Raw genomic sequence first — 23,633 nt, 5'->3', positions numbered from 1 at the left:
CCCGACAGGTTCACCCGTCTTACTTGTGTATACATTTTGGTAGTCAACTTAGTTGCTTAGTCAATTTATACCACGAATTGATTCGTGGGTGTGTGGTTACACGAGGTGATTCAGGCAGGTCCGGGTGGTTATTTGCTTTAAGATAGAATGCATCTTTCTTTAAAGCACTTTCCTTTTTGCAATTTTGCGTGTCTAATATAAGCATGGGCAACTTATAACACACCAAAGACACAGAAAAACATGTGTTCATGCCATATGACCCCTTTAAACTAAAGACTTTACCATTAGATTTATCCAAGTGCATAATATATTTTCTTTCATAATCTACTGAGCATTGGCAATTCTTTTTTCAAAAAGATTCACGGGCACAGACTTCATGATTATCCAATTATCCAATCTTCATGATGTCCAACTGATTATAAGCACTTTTCCTAGTTGGTGTGCTTTAACATCTGTTGGACATTGTTTCATTGTTACATAACAAAAGTTAAGAGAGTCAAAAATCTAACAGTTCTGTGTTTCCTAAACAACAAGATACAATTTTGATTTATTCATTTTTACAAATGACATAACAAATATGTGCTTATTGTAGCATAAATTCGACACCTGGTCATTTATTGTTTTATAATTCTGTTACAGCTTTATATATCATGCTTGGCTGGCGAAAGTAATTGCTTTTATTCTTACAAATGAGCAAAACTAAAACATACAATTAACCAAAGCAGCACACAACACAACTAAATGCAATAAAGAATAAAGCTCAAATTTATTTTTCCTGCTTCTAAAAGAAGGATTTTAAAAGCAAAAGCTCAGCGCCAGACAGCTCCATTTTACATAAGCTCACCTGCAAGGACGCCGGCAGAGCTGAGAAAGGGGGAAAATGTAAATAAATAAATGGAGTCGAAAAGATAAATCATCAACCTGTGCCGAGGCTGAAAGGAAGAAGGAGACCTGCAGGTAAATGATGGATCACCTAAGAGAGTCGGCTGAGGGTTTGATGACTGCGAGTTGCGGTACATAAAGCTTTTTCTTGTCCCTCAAGGCCTTTGTTTTTATCACATTTTTATCTTACCTTGCCACAGAGCTACTGCCCTGTTCATGAAGCCCTCTGTTATGAGCTGACAGGATAGCCTTTCCTTTGAAAAATAATGGCCCACGGTCTTGAAGGGGCTTAGTTAGTACACGTGCCTCGCATCATCCCCCGCCCCACCCGCTTCCTCGGAGCTCCCCCTATATTATTAATTAGGTTTCCTTCTGGAGCCGCGTTATTGCCTTAAACCAAATACTGCCTGCGCTTCTCTCTGAGAGAACCTGTGTGCCTCTCCCAGCTGCAGACAGAGGGGATATAAAGAGACTGGAAGATAAAGTGAGAGAGGTAGAGTTAGAGATGTAAAGCAAGAGAAGAAGCGATAGAAAGAGAGAGAGAATAGGAAATGTGAGGGAGGGAAAAAAAGCACGGCTGACTTTCGATGTATGTGTGTGTGGATATGACAGTGTGCCGAGCCGGCCAATCAGAACACACCTCCCGAGCTGCAGCAGGCTGGCAGATTTTGGAGCTAGCGGACTGTTCTGGGCTGGATTGAGAGCTGCAGATGCACTCAGCGTGACTTTAAACATGTGGAGGAACATTTGGATCACTCGTCCATGTTTCAAAGCGCTGTGTTCTTTTAAGGAAAGACTGAGAAGGTAAGACAGTCTTCTGTGTCTTTTTTCTCTCTTTCTGATGATTGGCTTTCTCATGTGCTGATTGAAGGATGAGTGTTGCCATTTGTCTGGCTGGTGGAGAGGCAGCGTTCAGAAAGTCTAAGAGTTGATCTGTCTATGCATGTGGTCGTTGACAAAACAGAGCAGCTGCTTGTAAATAGGAAGGCATTGTTTGTCTGTTGATCTGTTTTTTCAGTTCTACCACACTTCATCCGAGCTGTGTTTTATTCTTTTTCTCACTTACCTACAGTATGAACAATTAACACAGCAGGTGAAGCTGTTTTGTTTTATTTTATAGTCCTTGATAGCTCATAAAAAATGTACCGTCTTTGTTTCCTTGAGTCCCCAAGTTTATATATGTCAAGCATTTTGCTTTTCATCCCAAGGGAATGCACATAAAATTACAGGAATGCTTTATCTGCAAGCATTCAAAGCAAACTGGGGATGCATAACAATCAGATACTCTTGTACGACTGAGAATGATAAAGTGATTTCCTAAGCCTTCATTGAATGTATGGGGGAAGTTGTCTGATCAGCAGGGTCAGTCGTGTCTAGGCGAAAGCCCTCATGCCGTGGACATGCCAAGGTGACAAACATGCATCAATGCATTCCTGGAGTCCCTCCCCTGATGTTATTAATCCTGTAGCAAGCAATCGGTCTCGGCATCACCTTCTCACGCCTCTGGATTGAGTGCAAACGCAGGGAGAGGCTGGATGGAAACTGCGAGGTTATTAAACCACTTCGCTACTATAGAAAGATCGCAATTTAGTGCTGAGAAGTGAAGAAGACATGAGAAATAGAAGCAAAAAATTATAAATGAAATAAATCGGGCAGAACCCACCACGCTGGGGATATTGCAATGATTCGTGTCTCTAAAAGATTTTTGTAATAGGCCTAGCTATTTCCAATGCGTGAGCTAGTTCATAGACAACATTAATAGTTTTCCATTTTTTGTTAAACATTTTCCAAAAGGGAAGTAAAGAGGTGTTGTTTTATATTAACGTTGGTAGTTATATACATAATGTTGATGCTGGTGCTTTCTGTATAATGAAAATGAATTATGATTATTGTTACAAATGTCTTCAAAACGCATGGAACACGTAAATTATGTGGATTACAGCTAAAATATTTTTGTGCTGCTAATTTTGTCGATTTTAGAAACATACTGTCTAACAATTCTGTTTTTAAACAATAAAATGTTGAGTATTTTCAACCCAAGGTTTGATCAAATATAGACAAGCCCAACCCATGGGTTTATACTAACTTCTTCTGGTTTATTTCAACTCGTGGTTGGGTCAAATATGTGCTCTTTCAAAGTAAATTTAAACCACAAGATCATTCTGTTCCAGTTTTACCCAAAATGGGTGTTTTTAGAGTGTAATCTATGTAAGAAAGAAAACAACAATACTGACTTTAATTTAATTTAAATTTTATGAATATTCAATCGTTGATGCTATTTTACTTGCATGTAAAAAAAATATTAATTCAAGCACTGAGTGAAGAGCCAACAGAATCAAACACGGAAGAACTTCACTTGCCAGGTTTCCATTATCCTTCAAAATGTGCAAATGGAAATAGCTCAAAAATACACCCAATGGAAACACGTCGATTTCGCAAGAACTCCCAAGTATCGCATCAAGTTCTCACGCTCGCATGAGGTGTTTTTTCAGGCAATAACATTTTCGCAAAACTGCGTTTGGAATTCTTTTTGTCGTATTTACAAGTCACATGGCGATTAAAAAAGGTCACATGACCATTCGCGGTATGCTTTGGCAGAACATTTGGAATGACCGGATGTAAGAAATTCAGGCCAGAATGCATGATAATGACTGAGTGTTCAGTATGGAGATTTATTTGAACAGTGAGGTAATATGAAAATGCTGTATAAAAGGAAATATAGACATTTCTTCTCACTCTTTCATCACAGTAGGTGGCACTTTGCACTAAAGTTGGTTTGCAACCTGCCAAAAAAGAACGTACATAGGAAAATTACGGCCAGAATGACTTATCGCGAGTAGAATCAAATCACACTTTAATCGCATAACATCATTTAATGGAAACGCAGTCAGTCCGCAATATTGTTTTAATCGACATTCAGAAAACATCACTCAAATTTTGTGCAAATCTGTAATGGAAACCTGGCTACTGTGAGAAGACGCCTCTCAGCCACTGTTTCATCCGAGCTCCACTCCATTCCAATTAGCATCCTAATTAGCTTCACTGGATTCTAATCAGTATTACAAATTTGTTTTGAAGACCTCAAGAAAACTGTGCGGATCAGTCAAGACACCTTTGCTCTTGAAACGCTGAACAAGGGCACGCAAGCTATCTGTGCCTCCCAGCTTGCTAGAACAATTCTTCATTTACATATGTAACACCTTTTGCTTAGAGTGCATGTTCATTAACTTTTAGCACAATACAGGTTTTGACAGTATCGACACATCTTGGCTCAATTCTGTTAAGTAACTTGATACTTTTATTCTTCATTATTTTGACTTAAACAAGCCCATGTTGAATTTGGCACACGCTGTAGCACAATACCACCCAAATGTCTTTTCTAATAGTTAATATCTTTCAATTTGGTGTAGAAAAGCACCAAATGAGGCATGTTTGGAAAACTGGAAAAGATCTTTAATAACACATTCACGAAGAGATGAAGTTTGCGTGACACACTTTGAAGATGAGGTTTTAGCGGCGGAACATCTTCAACTGTTTATGTTTAACAAAAAACACTGGAACAAAATAAAAGAAAATGGAGCTGTCGTCTAGAATTAGTCAAAAGGCACTCAAAAAGCCATTTCTTTTCAAAGCAACACAATAAGCTTGAAGAAAGTGTGTAGAGGCACTACCCTCCCTTCTCCTCTCGAAACATCTTCAGCGGTCCTCGGTAAATAAATAGCATTTCTGATTGAGCAGATGGACATTATTTTGAATGAGAAGCATATTCCTTTCCATTCAATACAAGATTAAGGCCTCTGCCTTCCAACAACGGTAACATGTGATCACATTAAAAGATTCTATAAGGACAAATGTGTAAAAGCGGAGCAAAACATACAACTACCTTTAATGACTTGCTGATTTCTCGAACAAAATTAAAAACAGATCACGGGGAAAAAACTTTCTTCGTTTGCATAATTGGAATATAATTTGCGTGTAATTAGCATACATTGATGAAACTGGGGCTTGTACGCGGAGTTGTTTTGTTTCGTTCAGGGATGGCGGTGTCCAATCCAACATTCCTCATCCTGTTTTCACATTTCAAGGTACAAATGTCAAGCGTGCAGACATTAAAAGCTCAGGCAGCTTCAGGCTCAGCACCGTCCAATGACCTGAGGTCATTCATCTGGTAATTCCTGTTGCTGCACAGAGTTGCATCAGGACCAGTGGGTTCAGTCAGGCATGCGTACATCAGTTACGTTTCATCACACAGATGAAGCCAAAACCCAGCTGCATTTAGATATGTTTATTCAGAGCACTATTCCAGTTAAAGTCTTTTCTGGAGGTCAAAATGCACAAGAACATGTATGCCACACATGTGTATCTGTTTAGGTATGTTGGAGAATAATATTGGATGACACAGAGGAAATAGTTATTGAGGTAGTTGCTTAAAAGGGGCTAATATTTTGGCAGATCTATTGACAGAAATGCAATATAATATACATAACTCTTCAGCAGTGTAAAGACCTAACATAATGAGATATTCTACATACACCGCGGGTCCGCTCACATGGAATTCTCCATGTTGTTTCTACAGTAGCTCTAAATGGACAAACTGCTATACAGAGCACATTTCATAAATACATTTTTCTCCGGCAAAAACATAATGACTTCTTAGTTCTGTGTCAGCCACCATAGTAATCCGAAAGGGAGGGATGGACCCGTTGGTTGCAATCCAAAATATTTGTTTGTGTGTTCATTCCAACCTTTGTCTCTGCCATTGTCTTTTATAAAAAACATTTAAAGATATCAAAAAGACCGGCCAATCCATGTTACTTGATCAGTTTCGATTTGTAGTTGCCTCTGCTGACGGGAATAACACAATTACCCAAATTTCCACAAACAGTATTAAATGTTAAACTACTACAGATGCTCATAGTTTCAAAATAAGCAAGTTTCTAATTAGTTTGGCTCATCAGTTGGTTAGCCTTTGCCAACAACAGAAAGTGTTGTGCTGCTTAATGTGTAGCTTATCTGAAAGAGGCATGTGTGTCCAGTGCTGGAAGAAAATAGGCAAACACGAATTACAAATTCTAAAATGACATTGCTCTTAGAAAAGAATCTTCAACATTTGGCAGTTTTTTAAATGTCCCACTGTTTCCATATGGCAGATAAGAGAGTGGATCTTTCAAAAGTGGTTTAAATGACAAAATACCCCCAATAACTTCGAATCGATTGATTTTGACAAAGGTATGTGCTACCTTGCAAATCAATAGTGGTGGAAAGAGTACTGTTACATTCCTGAAATTTTACTTAATTACAAGTAAAAGTACTGGTGTTAAAAAAGTAATTGAGTAAAAGTAAAATTACTCCTCTCAAAAACTACTCAGAGTACTAGTTACTCGTTTCTTTTTAGGTGTGGTTATCTAATGAATTAAGAATAATTATCAATAATCAAATTTGGAGATTTATATATAAAATAGCTATTTTTACCTTACTGATAAAGCATATAACTGAATACAACTCAGAAAAAAATACCCATTCAATGTGTTGGTCTGATTGTCTGTCTATCATGTGTACTGGGCCCCACAATGCAAAAATGAATAAATAAGAGCCCCAAATATGGCACGCAAAAAAATGCAAAACGTTTGTAACCTAATTGCATTGGCTGATCAATAACTCAACCTCAAGCCATCCAGGATGTATGTGACATTATTTCTTAGGTAGAAAAATAAAGATTTTTATCTGGAGTTGCGGTCCATGGTTTTTCATAAGAAAAACGCAGTAGAACTCAAGTAGAAATACACTGTTTTTAAACTACTTAAAACATTTAATTTCCTGAAAAAACTACTCAATAAGAGTAATTTGAACGTTTGTAATTCGTTACTTTCCACCTCTATTTATCAATATATAAAATACAATGAACTGTGCCATAAAGTAATGGCAAGAAAGATCTTTAGACTGTATTGATGGTCTTTAATTTGGCGTGTGTTTGATGTATAAGTTCTTTTGCAAAGAAATTCTAAGACTATATCAACAAAGGCACTTTTAATAAAAAAAAATATTAAGTTGCTTATCTTTTCTGTATTAGACTATTGCTGCATTCAACCTCTCATACAGAATGACTGACTTACGTGAGCTATTGAAATCACATTATGAAATGGGTCTAATGATCAAATAAAATTGAAGGAGAAATTTGTAAAAAGGAACAAAAACAGTACTGTACAATGGCAGAGATGCTATGTTATATTTTCGTGATTAAATATATATTCACATATCATCTCGGCATCTTCCTTGCAAACAAAAGATGTCTAAGACCTCACTGTCAGTTTGTGATGCATTATGAAATACATATTCCAGGTCATATGTTGGAGCCCTGGGATGACACTCTTTCCATTTCTGTGAGTATTTTTTAAATTTTCAAAGTGAAATGTTCACATAGAGTTAAGGTGACAGGAAATGTCCTCCCTGCAGCACTTTCATTGTTGTTTGTTTTTTGCTTTACTCCCCATACCGTTTTTCAATTTCTAAAGGGAAAGTTCACTCAAAAATGAACATTCTTCTATCATGTTTTCACCTTCATCTCATTCCAAACCCGTATGACTGACTTTCTTTAGGAGAACAACATTGGCCCCCATTGACTTCCATTGTAAGGACACAAAACCGCTGAAGCATTTCTCAAAATTGCTTATTTTTGTTCCACACAAGAAAGAGGTTATTTTATTTGTGTAAACTATGCCTTTGACATAAAAAAGTATTTCATTTATTTGTGTCAGTATCCCTTATGCTGTCAAATGATAGATCAGAATGGACAGGGAGGCAGAGGAGTCGAGAGTTATCAGCTACTTTTCCAAGAATCAGGGGCATGCATTACAAACCATTGATCTTCAAAAATGCTGTTCAACCATTTGAATCCACTTGCCAGGCTGAGCTCTCATTACAGAGAAGCCCTGCACCACCAGTCATGATCCCTGCTATTATACTGGAGCAGATGTTCCATCTAAAATATATTAGATGTTTCTCTGAATGGCAAACGGCTAGATTGTGATGGGCTTTGATTAAAACGAAAGCGTGTAGAAAGGAAACAAGCCAATTTTCAAATTCAGATCTCCACAAGAAGAGCTAATCCAAAATTTGATGAGAGATAAATTAATATAACCGTTGGCTGGGTTTTGTTTCGTCCTCATGAAAGTACAGCCTGTCCTATTCCTTCACACAGATGTTCCGTGGCGACCTGCCATCGCCTCAAGTGAGCCTACGGTGTATGCCATCTCCCCAATGAATCGACATATCTTGTTCTCAGTCCAGGATGTGAGTGTTGCCCGTTCGGTCTCAGCGACAACAGGATTTTAACCATGGCCACCGTTCAAGGCTTGCGAACTGGTCTGGTCGGAGTCTAAAGCCGCCCACTCTGGGAGATCTCTGGATGAGCTGACCTTGGAGCAGTAACTCTTTAACATGAGAGCAGCCAGCAGCCCTGCCTGTCTTTGCCCTCTTCTGCTGTGCCTGTGCGTGATCCAGAGGTGCCACGGGACGCCCTCCCCATCCAGTCCCGTTAGACCCACTCTCAACCATAACCAGACCAAATCGGCCGACGGCGAAAAGGATGCGCACCATCGGCCCAAGAGAGGCTGGATCTGGAATCAGTTCTTTGTTTTGGAGGAGCATATCGGACCAGATGCGCAGTACGTGGGGAAGGTAAGAGCTATTAATTTTTTATTTGAGCTGAATGGTTGTTTTTGGGGCTCTATTTTAATTGTTGTACAGGTGATTATCTGTAACAAAGTGAGCTGTCCTTTTTGGGGTAGATTAGTGTTCCGTTGAACCAATTATTCCTTGAAAAAGTGTCATCTTGATCTGTTAACTGGAGACTTTAAAATGGACGTATTAGTGGTATTAGGTAAATCCAGGCTTTATAACGTCAACATGTTTTTGTAATCATGTCATTTTCTTGGAACTGAGCCAACAGTGGAGAAGACTATTCAGTATCCAGGTTTCTTTGAATAGCACATTTTTTTTTCAGAGAAAATTGATTTGGCTTTTAAATTACCGGCTCACCCATAACATCCGTCCCACTAATTGCAGCATTATTATTTTGACTTTCCGCTAAGGAGAAAATGAAGGATCCTGAGGTATTTTTGCAGGGAAGATAACAAATGGAAACTATTTTCATCTCTGTTTATTTATCTGTCTTGATATACAAGGTTGCAGACAGCAAACATATTCGTATGCTAATTACTGTAAGGGCACCACATATTTTGTGACTTTGAGCCAAATACAAAAATCCCTCAGTGAATTCTAAAAGTCAAAAGCGGTAGAATCAATTATTTTGCTCATTCTGTTCTGTGAATACTGGCCAGCTCTGTCAAGATGAAACCACGCCGTTTCATGAGTTGGAATAATCCATGGTGACACTGACAGCATTTGACATTGCCTCAGTGAGGTGAAGGTTAAACTGAAGATGACAGAATTTATAAAAAAATGGATGAGCAGCCATCAATTGTCTACACCTAGGAACTGAGTCAAATGTGTGTGTTGTTTTCCTTTGATTGAATTTGAAAGGTTGCTTTACATCTACCCAATTGAGTGGCCACATGTCATAGATTCTGTTTTTGATATAAGTACCTTAGGCTAGTGGTTTATGTCCTCAGGACAACATTTTTATAAATAAAACCTAAACCCTAACCATAACTTACCCCTAAAATCAGAGGGAAATAATAAGTGACAAACAATGGTCTAGATGCAACTAACCCGGTTGGAAGGTTTAACCTAAAATAAACTGTAAACTTATTTCTGAAATCTGATTGGTTGACTTAAATGTTGTCCCAGGGTTAACATGATGTTGTCCTAAGGATATCAACCACTTGGCAAAAACAGGAGTGCCGGTACCTTAGAGCTGCAATCAATAAGTTACCATTTTGTAGGGGATTCAATGAGGAACAGTATTATTTAAACAGTATTCTCCACCAAATTTGTAAGAATTATCATAAGCTTTGATCACAATTATAAGTAATATAAATCCCACCACCCTTTGTAAGGGAAACAAATATAAACCTAAATTGGGATTAGTTTAATTGATTATGATCAATTACACTTATCTGGATCAATTTCATGATTTGGGAAATCACTTACACATTACGAGCAGCTGCATGTTTAGGGACTCCGGAATATATGAGCATGAACTACAAACAATGTCAGGTGTGACATAACGCAGGATTTACCTAAACAAGACACATTCTAATCTAACATACACACACATATAGTTTAGCATTGGACGAAGGTTGAAGTTGAAGCAGAGAGAAGAACAGAGCATGGATTTATGGCAGTATTTGATATTCAGAAGATCAATACCCTGAACAAAAAAACAGTGTCCTACTTGTAAAGCACATTTGTTGAAAGAATTAATTATGCTCTAAGCATCCATTACTAAGACTAAGTATGATACTTGCATGTCTTGCCCATCAAAAGAAAAATTGGGTGATTGGGGTAGACCCCCTGGTGAGTAGCTTGCTGGTTGGGTGAGGGGTGTTGAGTGTTATATTTAAAAAATATAACTAATTATTGAGTGTCTGATCTATCTCAAGCACTACAAGTTATTGACCAAGTAAAGGTAAAATTGGATTCTTCTTACCTTACCCTGATTGACGACAGTAAGATAATAATTATAATTTATAATTTGAGCTGTGCCTTGATGCCCGATGACTCCTGAGATAGGCACAGGCTCCACTTGACCCGAGGTAGTTCGGATAAGCGGTAGAAAATGGAATGGAATGGAATGGAATTTGAGCTGTTAGGTAAAATTTCATGGGCAATGTTGGTTTTACATCTTTTGATTTTAAAGTAACCAGCTTCAAACAGAGATTGTAATATAGATGCAAAATTTATAGAAGGCAGCTCTAACAACGTGTTTTTACTATTTTCAAATCAGGAAATCAAGCATTAATCAATTAAATGTCCTTAGATTTTGTCAGTTTATCTCCCAAATATTTACACACATCCAGACAAAGATGTGGGTATATCTATTATTCTGATTGATTTCCAGTTTCATTTTTTATACCGAGCTAATGATATTTTTTATTTCATAATTCCATAAGATTATTAATTTACTGTAAACATCGTTAATATACACTTTTTTGAAGTTATTTTGATATTTGGAATTTACACCTATTTTATTATATTAGATTTACTGTTGACAGTCTTGCAGATGACTTATTAGAGTTGATTATACGTGTTATGAAATCAATTGATACACAGGCTTATTTAAGAGCGCGATGATTATAACAGTACAATTGTTTTTTTGGTTGGTACATATACTTGTATTTTGTAGTAATACTATAGGGTATATCCTTAATGTTTCATGCACTTTTTACATTGTTTGCCAATATTGCCCTGTCTACAGTATGTACGGTAAAGCTTTTACAGTTCTATATTGGGTTGTCCAAAATTTTCCTAAAATTTTTTAAGAAAACTAAAAAGTCTCTAAATCCAAAAAAACTCATCGATCAGTGGACTAAATTCTGTACCGAGTTGAGTCATGATTAGAAATGCCTAGTACTTATTGCGTCATTCTACCAGTTCTGCAGAGTTCCTGTCTAAACTAACATTGTAAAGAAATAATACACAGCGTGAGAACAGTTTTGTTTAATTAAATAGAGACGAACACTAACAGAGCCCTTATTCTGCTCACACGGGTGGCACTTAATATAGAGCAGCTGCCGTGTGACCCCTCAGTTGGACAGAGAAATTTGACTGAACTCAATATTTTCTCTGAGGTCTTCTTAAACTGCGTTGACGTAAATGGGTTAAGGCACCAGCTTGCCTTCCACACTTCTCATACAGTTTCCACACCTCGTCCTGTCTGGTCCCCCCAGACCACTATCTTTCCTCTACACTTCAGTGGTCAGACAGGAAAAGAGAGAAGTAATTGGGACCCAGATAGACCTGTTTCAGTAAAACCCTGTCTGTCATTAAATATCACGTGATGAAAACTTAAACTGTGTCAATTTCAAAAACAGACAAAAAATCTCAGCAAAGATCAAGTTTTATGGGTAGGCCTAAGTGGTGAAAGCTAGAGCTGTTTGTTAACAGGAATGATCCTGAAGTTTATTGGCCGGACAAACTAAACCTCCATCTGGTTGCCATTTAAACATCTTTGAGATACATTTGACATGTTAGGACAGTTTAATTTTGTATCTCTCTTTCCCAGGAAAAGGTGTAAAACATGTGCCTGATGATCATGTGCCTCCTGTTACACATTGAGGGGCCTAAAAACCTAAAAAGTGTTTTTGCTGGTTTCAGCCCGACGTCATTTTCACATCCTGAGCTACAAATTAATTTGCGCTCATTTGTGCGCCCATGGGCGTGCTGGTCTAAAAAATAAATGTTTTTAGGTGCATTGTTGGCGCATTGCTATTTTGAGGAACTGAAAATTGTCTGTGCCATAGACCACCTTAAACCTGGTCTAAAGTCTAAAGTCAACGCATCATTTTTATTTTATTTAAAGAGCGCGCTTATAGAAAATGTTCTGAGGGGAGGGTCTACAACGTGCTTTCACTTTAATTGTCACACAGAGGCAAGGGCAGGAGCACACAAACATGCCACACAAGGGTTAATGAACAAATACACGAGGGTTAATGAAGCTAACAAGAAACAGGTGAAAACAGTCAGGGGAAACCGAAAAAAAAACTAACAAGCTAAATAATTCAAATGTGAAAAAAAGAGAACACATGATATATCCATGAATATCCAAATGTACAGTCTAAAAACATTTGCATTGAAAGTAATGGTGCAATATATAACCACACAATGTCATGTACTGTATGTAAACTCTAACTCGTTTTTGGTACCATTATAAAATATTTGACTAGGGATGTCAAAAAACAGCTAAACACCACGTCAGCCTTACACCACGTCTACATGAGCAACGCAACAAAATACTACCGAACCTGTTTAGAACAAAGCATTTGTTGTGTTGAATCATGCGTCATCCAGCATGGAAATCCTCATTGATTTGAATGGGTTCTGTTGTCTTTTATTGAGTTGTATTATTTTTTTTACGTTTATATTTTTGGGCTTTTTGCCTTTATTAATCACTGGACAGTGTAGAGAGACAGGAAGTTATTAGCAGGATCAGAAGGATGCCAAGCCGAGATTCAAACTTGGATCTCCCAGTGGCACCACATGTTTGGAGCATTGTCCACACAGCCAGAAGATCCGAGAACACGGTATAAAGTGGTGGGCTGGTTTAAGCTAGTCTCTCAGCCTGCTTTCAGTTGGTTTAGCAGACCGGTTTTGATCTGGTCAGGCTAAAGGACAGTTTCAGTTAAACAAGCTTTTTCAGCAGGGAACCTGTCAACTATTTGACTATATAACTGTTTGAGGTATTAAAAGGCGTTAGATGAAGAACAAGACGGTTAATAAGAAATTTTGAGGCATGAGCTGTACATTTCTAATGACACAGTCCCGGTCTCATTACTGCACCTTTGAGCACAAATGTTCCTGTTACTTTTTTGTGATGTGCAGAAGAACATCAACCATTTGTAAGTACTGTAATGTGAAATTAAATGTGTTTGTTTTTTTGCATCTGTCATAAAACCGGCATTGTACAAATCATACAGGTACAACATCTGTAGAACCTATTGGTTACTGACACACTGTTAAATTGTCGACAAGGTTTCTGGCTGAATGAGAAATATCAAAGATATTAATATTAACAAGATGCGACACTGCCGTAACAATAAACAGCGAGGAATGCAACTCTCAATATGGCCGCTCGATTGAAGAAAGTCCTGCGTTCCAATAAAATGAGCCAAATGACAATCAGTAAAGACTGGCGATTCTCTGCGGCGGGGCTTTCGTGAGGGTCTTGCCAGCCTGTGCACAGGCGCAGTAGATGAGGCGACTTTTAGCACAATTGAAGCTTAGCAACCCAACATTATCTTATAGTTCATGTCATGTTTAATTATTGATTTTAAATGCTGTTTAATTGTCATTTTTGCCAGCGATTTAAGAAATAACTGCCTTCCCCATTCAACTAGAAAGAGATTGTGGACTTGCTATGACGTACAGTAAACCGCTGCCCAGAGGCATTGCGAAACGTGGCACGACTTCCTTAACCGGACTTAGGAAATACGCACTCCCCCGGTGCTCAATTCACCTGTTTTTTTATTTATTTGTCTCAACTCTTTCGTATTGAATGAATAACATTGAAATGTTGTCAGCAAGCACTCCAGCAGTCTTTTAGTCTGAGAAAAGATGAGAGAAAATATTTGTTTAGTGTATTTTTGCCTAGCAGATACAATTTGTTTTTGTACTGTAGATTACTGCTATGGTAAATATGCTCCCTTTTCGTGTGTTTTTTTTTTGTGTGCACACATCCAAAGAGAGCGAGAGAGAGAGAAAGACAGAAAGACATACACACATACACAAACAGCTTAAGCTTTGATCTGTAATAAAGAGCAAGCAAGCTGGTGGCACTCAAGAAGGTCTCTCTATCTCTGTCTCTCTCCCTCTCTCTGTTAATCAGAAGACTGGATGCACATATTATTGTGAATGTATGATAAATGGTCTAATAGAGAAAGACGTCGGTCCACTGCAATGAACTGGTCAGATTCAGTGTGGCTGATGAATATCTGTCATCACAGATTTTAAAGTGGTGATATGACACGGCTTTAACAAATATCATAATTTGTTTTAGATTAAATGCAATGTATGTACACGATTTGAGGTTCAAAACCGCTGTATTTTCCACATACCGTGCATGTTTGTATCTCCTATTTGCCCCGCCTCTCTGAAACGCAGTGATGTTTTTCAAAGCTCATTGCTTTGAAAAGCGAGGTGTGCTATGATTGTCCAGTTAACCAGTGCATAGTGATTGGTCGAATACTGCAAGCGTGTGACGGAAATGAATCGCCTCTGACCATATTTGGAACATCCGCTTCCATAGCTTGTACTTACAGGTAAACCCATCTTACTTGCGTATACATTTTGACGGTCTCAGTCAAATCATACCACGAACTGACATAGATTTCTGGGGGTGTGGTTACATGAGGCGTTTCAAGGAGGTCTGGGTGAGCATTCGCTTTTAGATAGAATGCATCTTTTGTTCAAACACCAACAATTTTTGCAATTTTACATGTCTAATGCATGGGCAACTTATAACACACCAAAGACACAGAAAAACACACATTTGCGCCATTTGACCCCTTTAAGATGGAGGATTACATAAAATCGCTCACCTCCCTCTCGCTAATGGCAAAATTACCAAACTCTTTTCCGCCCAGGCACGCTTCCTTATTCTGACTTGAAGGGCTCTTGGTGCAGTGTAAAATTGACCTTTCCATCAGTACGCCGACTTTAATTTGCGGTTAGCAGCAGAGGCTGAGTCCTGATTTAATCAGTCCCTTCCCTCTCGTAGCGTGGGCAGTTTATCAAGCCGTGCACGAGGCAACCTGTGCTCTCAGGTCTGCAGAGGCAGTAACCGCCAACCCTTTGTCACAGCCTTGGCTTTTGAGAGTGTGCTGGATTCTTAATGTAGGCATTGTTATGAATATTGATAATGTTGTCAAATACTTCTGGTCCCAGTCTGAAGGTAACTCTTCTGAGGGACTTGTTCTGACAATGTGGGGGGATATTTTTCAAAGTCTCTTTACATTTTCATACACACCAAAGACTTAAAACCGAATATTTGTGAATTATTCAACTTAAATAGGCTTTGCAGAATGTTATGAAGAAATAAAATGGCTTTTATTAAAAAAATTGCAGAAGGGACAAACCCAATAAATTCATTGTTCGGTTTCATATTTGACCGAACAATGGGATAAAACAGCGCTGCATAGGTTAAGCGTATGATCCAACGTTATTAAATATACCAGCATTTCCCTTATTTCCTGAATCCCAGATTTTCAATGTGATCTTGTACTTTTGGATATCAATATTCTTTGTGTATTCCAAACAGGACTCGATCTGCTTAGAATGCAGGGTGTGCAACATGCCTAGTTTGTTTCCTATAGGTTAATGAGTTTTCATTGTGATCAAGTGTTTGCTCTCATTTATAATCACATTAATCACAATTGATGTGTTGTGTTTTCTAAGCTGACTTCATTCACATTTGATTCTATGTCTGTCAGACAGGTTTCTCCTCTTTTTCTTATCTGGTAGTGGTATGCACATTTTGCTGGACCAGTCAATGCAATCATCTTGACTTGCAGCCTCTTTAAGAGAGATGAGTCCTCATTTATGTGATAATTTACTTAAATATGTGTGTTTAACGGTAAGAATAAATGAATGCGACAGCCAATATATCATTCGAAAGTTTAAGGGCTAAAAATTGTATGTGTAAATGATCATTTATATTAACAAAGTATAGCAAAGACGTTTTCCTAATTTGTGTCTTCAGTCAATATAAAAACATTAAAATTGAATGGCATTTTGTACTCACTAAGGGGTCCTTCACATTGTTTGGGGTTGCTGTTTTTACCCATAACTTAAACCACGTTAGTGTATAAATGTTAGTGGCTAAAATGGGCTGGGCTTTAATTTATCATCCACCACCTCAAACATGCTCACAAAACATTTTCATGTAGTCGCTGTTAATTAATCCCCTAATTAAAGAGTTGAATAATACATTGTATCCTCAAACAGAATAATCTAAAAAGGAAACTGTACTCAAAACTTTAAAAACAGTTCATTTGTAAAGCTTTTATGTTTGTTCAGAGGTTTAAACGATTTTAGCAATTTAAAATGTTAATGACAATTTCATTACATTCATACAATTTACATTCATTACCACAAAGAATGCAAATTATTATGCTTAAAGCAAACTTTAAGCACACATACAGTAAAAATGTGGCAAAATAAGAGTCACTCCATTTTTGGAAGATTCTTGCAGCAGGTGAACATGACTATACACTACCACAGTGAAAGGCGTGGAGTCTGGGTATGGATCTGTGTGTATATAAGTGTGGTAATATGTGCATTGCTGCATTGCAGCTGTGACCAGCTTTGTAGATAAAGTAATACCCCAGAAACAGTGGAGTATCAGGTCTACCTGCCATATATATCTGAAGGTGAATGTCCCTCTTAGCCAGGGGGGAAAGGTTTGAAAGGTGAACGTCATTCGGACTAATTGCTAGCTGCAGTGGGATTACAGGAGCTGCCAAGAATTATGGGAACACTGTGGGAAAAAGGAAAGCTGCTTGAATAGCAAGTCAGAACATGCCAAGTAATGTGTTTTTTTTATTTTCCCACCAAGGGCCATGCTCTGCCAATTCTTGCTGCTCCGTATTTTTTTTCTTTGGCTCAGACTCATTGCCTTTTTTGGGAAGCCACATTAATGATCATTAGTGACTGAAATGACAGCATTTATTGTTGGATAAGTGGCCTGAAAATAGCTGTTTCTCAGACTAGGTGTGGCTCATCCAATGACATCTTCACTGCCTTACTCGAGTAATTAAATATAACTGCTCCATCGTGATGTTCATCTGTAAACATAAGTAACAAATGGGTAACATAAATATATACCAAACATATACCTATATGTACCAAAAGGATTTATCAGATACATAGGAAAAGCCATTTTAGTCAATAACCAAATTCTAACTAGCTTGGGTTTATGGCATTACTGTAGATTCTTAACTCAAGGCAATGAATGATATAATTTGTAATGGAATCTCTTATTTCATAACTAATTTAAATGTGGTGGGATTAGGAAATATGTGCCCCTGTATAGATAAAACAGTCATAAGTAGCATTTGTAGCAATAGCCAATAATACAGAGTAGGCATTAAAATGATAAATGTTTCTGTTATGCCAAAAATCGTTAGTATATTAATTAAAGATCATGTTCACTGAAAAATATTCTATTAATTTCTTATTACAAACATGTCAAACCACTTATTTTTGGGAGTGGATGCAACAAAATCGCAAACAAGAATGGCCAGAAACAAGCCTACAAACTTTACTTGCTGCTGCCCGCTTTTTGGGAATAACCCACTCAGTTGGTATCTGTGTAAAGCTTAGAATTTCAGCCTTCGGGTTCATCTACTCTCCCCAACATCATTACAGTGACATTTTATTCATACATAAACTCTTGTCATGACAACTAATGTCAAAAAATGTTTGACAATTAGCATTCAGTCTAGATTGAAAAAAAACTCCCTGCCCATCCATGCCACCAGCAATACCCCCTCAGGTTAAAAAGAACAGAACAAACACGCCATTGCTGTAGCTCTTAATGACATTTAAGTGTAACACATAATTGAAATGCAATTGACCCTTATGAATAGTAATATCAGAATGTCAAGTCCTGATTGTAAATGTGAGGTTGAGTTGGGGACGGTGAAGGGTAATTTGTTCCCCAGCAATGCAATAAGCTGCTCGTAGTTGACGTAAACTATGATAGCGTCATATTTCTTAAGGTAGATGAGATGATATAAGCTGATGCCAGCTTGACTGTCTGAACAAATGTTATCCGCTTTATTCTTTTATTTGGCTTTGTTGTTTGGTTTATGTTAGTATAGACAGTGATTTTGTCAAATGAATGACATTCTTTAAACACCACACAGCATTTACATTTGAACAGTGCTATTGAGACAATACCAAAATTAATACATTTTCTTTTTTCTCTTACAGTTACACTCAAACTCAGACAAAGGTGATGGCACGGTCAAGTATCTCCTCTCCGGAGAAGGTGCTGGTACCATATTCCTAATCAACGAGATGACAGGTGACATTCATGCTAAAAAAAGTCTTGACAGGGAAAAGAAGAGCCATTACGTCCTCCACGCTCGGGCCATTGACCGCCTCACCAACAGAGCTGTGGAACCGGAGTCTGAATTCATCATCAAGGTGCAGGATGTGAACGACAACGCCCCCAAGTTCCCAGACGGCCCCTTTTCAGCCTCTGTGCCTGAAATGGCAGACACCGGTGAGCCAACAGTCAGGAACTCTGGGCTTTGGCAGGTTTTGTCAGAAAAGCGTATGTTTTATTAGCTGGGTCATCAATTTCAGAAAAAGCGCTGCAGAGTCTCATTGCAGATCTGAGCTTTTCTGGGCTTGGTCTGAACTCATCTCATGCTGCTGGTTGGCTGAACTGGATTTATAGTGGGATTTATTAAAGCTATTGTTTCTCATGGAAAGCCTTTCAAGGGGATAGTATGTATTGTCTGTTGTTTTGAAATTGAAAAAAATAATTTGGTTTATGTGTATCACATTTCAACCTAATAATCAAAAAATGTTACCAATATCCTTCATGAAAACCTTTAATCGCATAGCTTCCAAACCAAAAGGAACATCAACGCATTATCTTCTGTGTTTATCTACACATAAACTTATATCTTCGCGTGAAATATCAATTTAAAATAGATGCTGTCCAACGTAATTTAGAGAGTATTCCACATGCAGAGCTTGCAAGTCTGCATCAATGTCTATGCATATCAGCAATGCAGAAAATGGACTGTCAGGGAAGTTGTTCCTTCCAATCCAAATCAATCGGCTGGACATTAGCCAAAGAGCTGTGGAATGATTATCCCTCAACCTGTCTGCTCAATCTTTCTACTGGGAACAGGTCACTTTTTGTCTAGAATCTCTTTAATCTCATTCCCTCCTCATTTCATTATCACAATGATATAGCGCACTATTAAATCCTATGAAATATAAGGCAAACAGCACCACTGAGCTGGTGAGCTCCCTGTCTCCACTCACCAACTGGTGATGGATTAATCACTGGCATCATAGATAGAGGCTGAGGACCTCTGCACTTTTGAGAGTTGTTTTTCTAGAGCCAGATTCATTTTTTATTTTGTGCTCTTCTTTTAAACTCCAAGAATGTGGCTTGGTCTACCAGTGCTATCTCGACCATCCAAAACCCACACTTCATAATTGCATTAGATGCTTCAAGGCTTGAAGCAAAGGCTTATGACAGGTGAATTCAACCCAATGCAGGTCAATGAGGCATGAGATGAATCACTTGAATTGAGAAAAAAAGCCAAGGGCACACGAGAAGTGAATTTTGCAAAGAAAGTGTAGTGTGCTTGCGATTTGCATGATTGTAGCTGGGTGAAAATCTTTATATTCGTGTGAAAATTTTAATGATTTTGAACGTTTGCATTTTTGTTACTTAGAAAAAGGAAATAATTGAATTTAATGTATTTTGTCCTACCAGGAACTTCAGTATTCCAAGTCACTGCCACAGATGCTGATGACCCCACCTATGGAAACAGTGCGAAGATTGTCTACAGTATTCTACAGGGGCAGCCTTTCTTCACTGTTGACCCAAAAATTGGTAGGGAAAGGCTTATGTTATCAATGAATATCACCTGTTTTAATGATTTCTTTAAAAGCCACAAAATTAGCTAGACAAGACTTCTTTTTTACATCTGCAATAGTTTTTTTCTTTTCAAGTTGTCAGCTGTCAACACTCCACTAAAGGGACAGTTCACCCAAAAAGGAAAATTCTGTCATCAGTTATTCACTGTCATGTTGTTCCAAATCTGTATGACTTTTATGGAACACAAAAAAACCCACAATAGAAATCTCTCAGATTCAAGTCCATAAAGTGGAAGTCAATGGGGGCCAACATTCTTCAAAATATCTTCTTTTGTGTTCTGTTGAAAGTCATACAGGTTTGAAATGACACCAGGTTGCGTATATTTAAATTTTTGGGTGATATCGTCTTCTGATATCGTCTCTGAGCGCTGAATGCAGTGATGATGTTTTGAGATGTCAATGATTATAAAAGCCTCCCGTAGAATATTTTCGACTGTCTCTGCAAGTACAAAGTCATCAGTGCATGAGTCACTTCACAATAGCCCATAAAACAACGTTTTGACTCCCAATTTATTGTGCAACCCTCGTGGACCATAATTGAAGCGCCCTCATTTTGTTGAAAAGCTTTCATGCTGTCTTTGACAAAATAAGAAGCGTAAAAAGATTTGAAGGGAAAAACTCCTCCCTACCAGCAACAGAATCTTTTATTGCGCTGACATTCGAAAGATCCAAGTTGGAATTCATTTGGATTTGCATCTTAGACTGATGTGAGGGACGTGAGTGCATATTGCTCTCTTGAACGAGGTGTGGACTCTAGGAAATTCCAATAAAGCAAGTGGGAAGAACAGTATCTCTCTCAATTGTATCTCAAAAATAAAATCAATAAACCTACATTCCGAGGGATAAATATGGATGCTTCGCTGAGACTCGCACGGTACACTCAATTACCCCTGTGGATAATCAAATCATTTTCTTAATATTATCAATATGTGAGTGAATTGTTAAAGTACAGCTAGGCTTGACCAGAACTACCCAGCGGTGAGCCCAAAACGTGTCCTACTTGTTATGATGTACCGCTCTCCTACAGTGTATATCCCAATTTTACACCCTTTTACCGCTCTGTGCTTAGTAACCATTTGCTTCAATTTTCACAGAGGTGGTGTTTGTTCATGTCAAGTTGAATTCGGCTGCAGGGTGTTTGTCCCAGTTTGAATGTGCCAAACCGCAGCGTGCTTGTCCCAGGATGGAGCCTATTTGGTGCAGGATAAATGTGCTGTGGTTTGTCTGCAGTCGAGCGTTCCAGGGTGTGTGATTATGTGTGTGCGTGCAAACATCTATATCATCATTGTAGAGGGTAAAATGGTGACTAGCATCTGTTCCAACTGTGTATACGGTTGGTTCAGTAGTGCTCCGTCAGCAACAACAGAAGCAGCTGACCCATGAGACTCAACATAGCGCCAGTATACACCGCCATCTCTAAGATATCCAGCATGAATCCCAGCCAATTTTCACAGAATTGCTTCATGGCTGCTTCACTGTGTGTTTATTTATTATGTGTAATAATTGCTCATTAAGTCTCTCTCGCGCTGGGCCCTCCGGGACAATTGTGCCCTCCAGTGAAGCAGTGGATCGCTGATGGCGGTTTGTCTTCCAGTGGTATCTTCAGAGTTGAAGCTTTTAGGTTGGATAAACAGTAATCCCCGCATGGTCACTCTCTCATCTTTCTCTGATCGCTGTTTGTAGGTATCACATGATGGTTTTGGTTGTAGTAAGATGCTATGTAGTAGTGTTTTATCATCGTGTTGTGTGTGTGTTGCACTCATGCATATTGGTATTGCTTCCTCGGTTTAACATAAAGCGTTGTTTCCTTAGCACAAAGAGTAGAGTTTTTTTATGTGTGATTGAATCATTATCAGATAATCCTATAGTTCAGGTTTAGAGAGCCACTTTCGCTCTGTAGGAGAGTGGTAGGTCTAGGATTAAGGGTAGAGAGCAGGTGGACCCTCACCTCTTCTGCTCTGAGCACCACAGCTTTATTACCCAGAAACGTCTTCGTTTAAAAAGATTGTTCACCCAAAATTGAAAATTACGCCGTCATTTATAAACAATCACAGTTGTATTAAGGTTGAATGTATGATTATCTGGAGGATCTTTTGACAGAAATGCAATATAATACACATAACTATATCTTCTGAGGTGTATAAAAACCTCACATAATGAAGGTTTATCTACCTACATACACCAAGGGTTCCCTTACATGGAATTCAACATGTTGTTTCTACACAGTAGCCCTTAACAGACAAACTGCTGTACGGAGGACATTTCGTGAATACATTATCTCCTTCAGCAAAGAAGCGAAAACATGATGACTTCTTAGTTCTGTGCCAGTCACCATAGTTCTTCGGCAGGGAGAGGGAGCGGTAAAGTGAGCCGTTGGTTGCAATTCGCAACCTCACCAATAGATGCTGCTAAATTTCAAACACTGGAGATTAAAATAATATCTTCCTAGTTTTGCAATGATATTGAATAGCACCTGAGCACCAAAGTGTGCATCTAACTCCAAAGAAGGTTAATAAATGTCTTATGGGATCCTTCTAAAGTAAACCATACGACTCCAGAAGTTTCAGGAGTCCGCCTGTGCAGATAATGGTGTAGGTTTGAGGGTAAGCGTATTTGGTGTGCTGTCGGGGAGAGGGCTCTGAATCCGGCATCGGCCTGAACCTGGAACACTCCCCCTCCCTTTTTTGTCTCCTGCTGGAGGTGAGGAGCCGGGGTGGTGGTGGGATGCTTGAGACGAAAGAGAGAGTGATGGTAAGACGTCTTGACTATTAAAAGAGGCTCTCTCTCTCATGAACTGATAGTTTGGGTGCTGTGTTTGCTGAATGTCGGACCAGCCAAGTTAATTATCTGCTGCTTCTCCTCCCGAACTTAGTTTCACTTCAGAGAACATTTACTAAAATGTTTTTTTTAACTTTTTCTTTGTAATAGAAGAATTTATATTTTGATCTTATTTTATGTAAACCTAATAGATGTTTGAATTATATTCGAAGTAGATAACCTTTTTGGGGGGTTTCATGATTTGTCATCATGCCTTCCGTCATACCACATAGGACAACTCGTGTGTCACCATAGTCAAGTGTAAAAAAACAAACAGAAAAAAACCTGGCAGCTGGGCTGTCAAAAAAAGAAATGTTATTTTACACCCAACTTGTAAATTTGCAGACTATTTGTCAGAAATTGCAAGGAAGACAATGCAGGGAGAACCCAATTGCAGGCAGGACTCAGGGATGACAGTGTTAACAGATAATTTATTATTAAACAAAAGAACACTACAAAACAGGCAAAACAAAACCCACAATGGGGAAAACAAGACTGGATAATATTAAACTCAAAACAAGGACACTAACTCACTAGACTAGAAAATAAACACTGGATACAAACACTAAACTAACACTTACTTGACAAAGACACAGGAACAAGGAAAACATACAGGTATATCCACAAGG

At 38.3% G+C, this 23,633-nt stretch overlaps 1 protein-coding gene across 1 annotated transcript in view; it reads left to right on the top strand.

Annotated features, from left to right (window-relative positions):
- Positions 1-1,557: 1,557 nt before the first annotated feature.
- cdh18a (cadherin 18, type 2a) overlaps positions 1,558-23,633 on the top strand; it is a 40,331-nt gene continuing 18,255 nt past the window's right edge. Inside the window, exons 1-4 of the mRNA XM_056744382.1 lie at positions 1,558-1,686; positions 8,081-8,559; positions 18,493-18,787; positions 20,024-20,143. Of these exons, the coding sequence (XP_056600360.1) occupies positions 8,320-8,559; positions 18,493-18,787; positions 20,024-20,143 (655 nt within the window). The 5' untranslated portion in view covers positions 1,558-1,686; positions 8,081-8,319. The remainder of the gene's footprint in view (positions 1,687-8,080; positions 8,560-18,492; positions 18,788-20,023; positions 20,144-23,633) is intronic.

Source organism: Triplophysa dalaica, chromosome 3 (assembly GCF_015846415.1).
Source record: "Triplophysa dalaica isolate WHDGS20190420 chromosome 3, ASM1584641v1, whole genome shotgun sequence".
Taxonomy (NCBI): Eukaryota; Metazoa; Chordata; class Actinopteri; order Cypriniformes; family Nemacheilidae; genus Triplophysa; species Triplophysa dalaica.
This window is presented reverse-complemented; position numbering and strand designations above follow the sequence as displayed.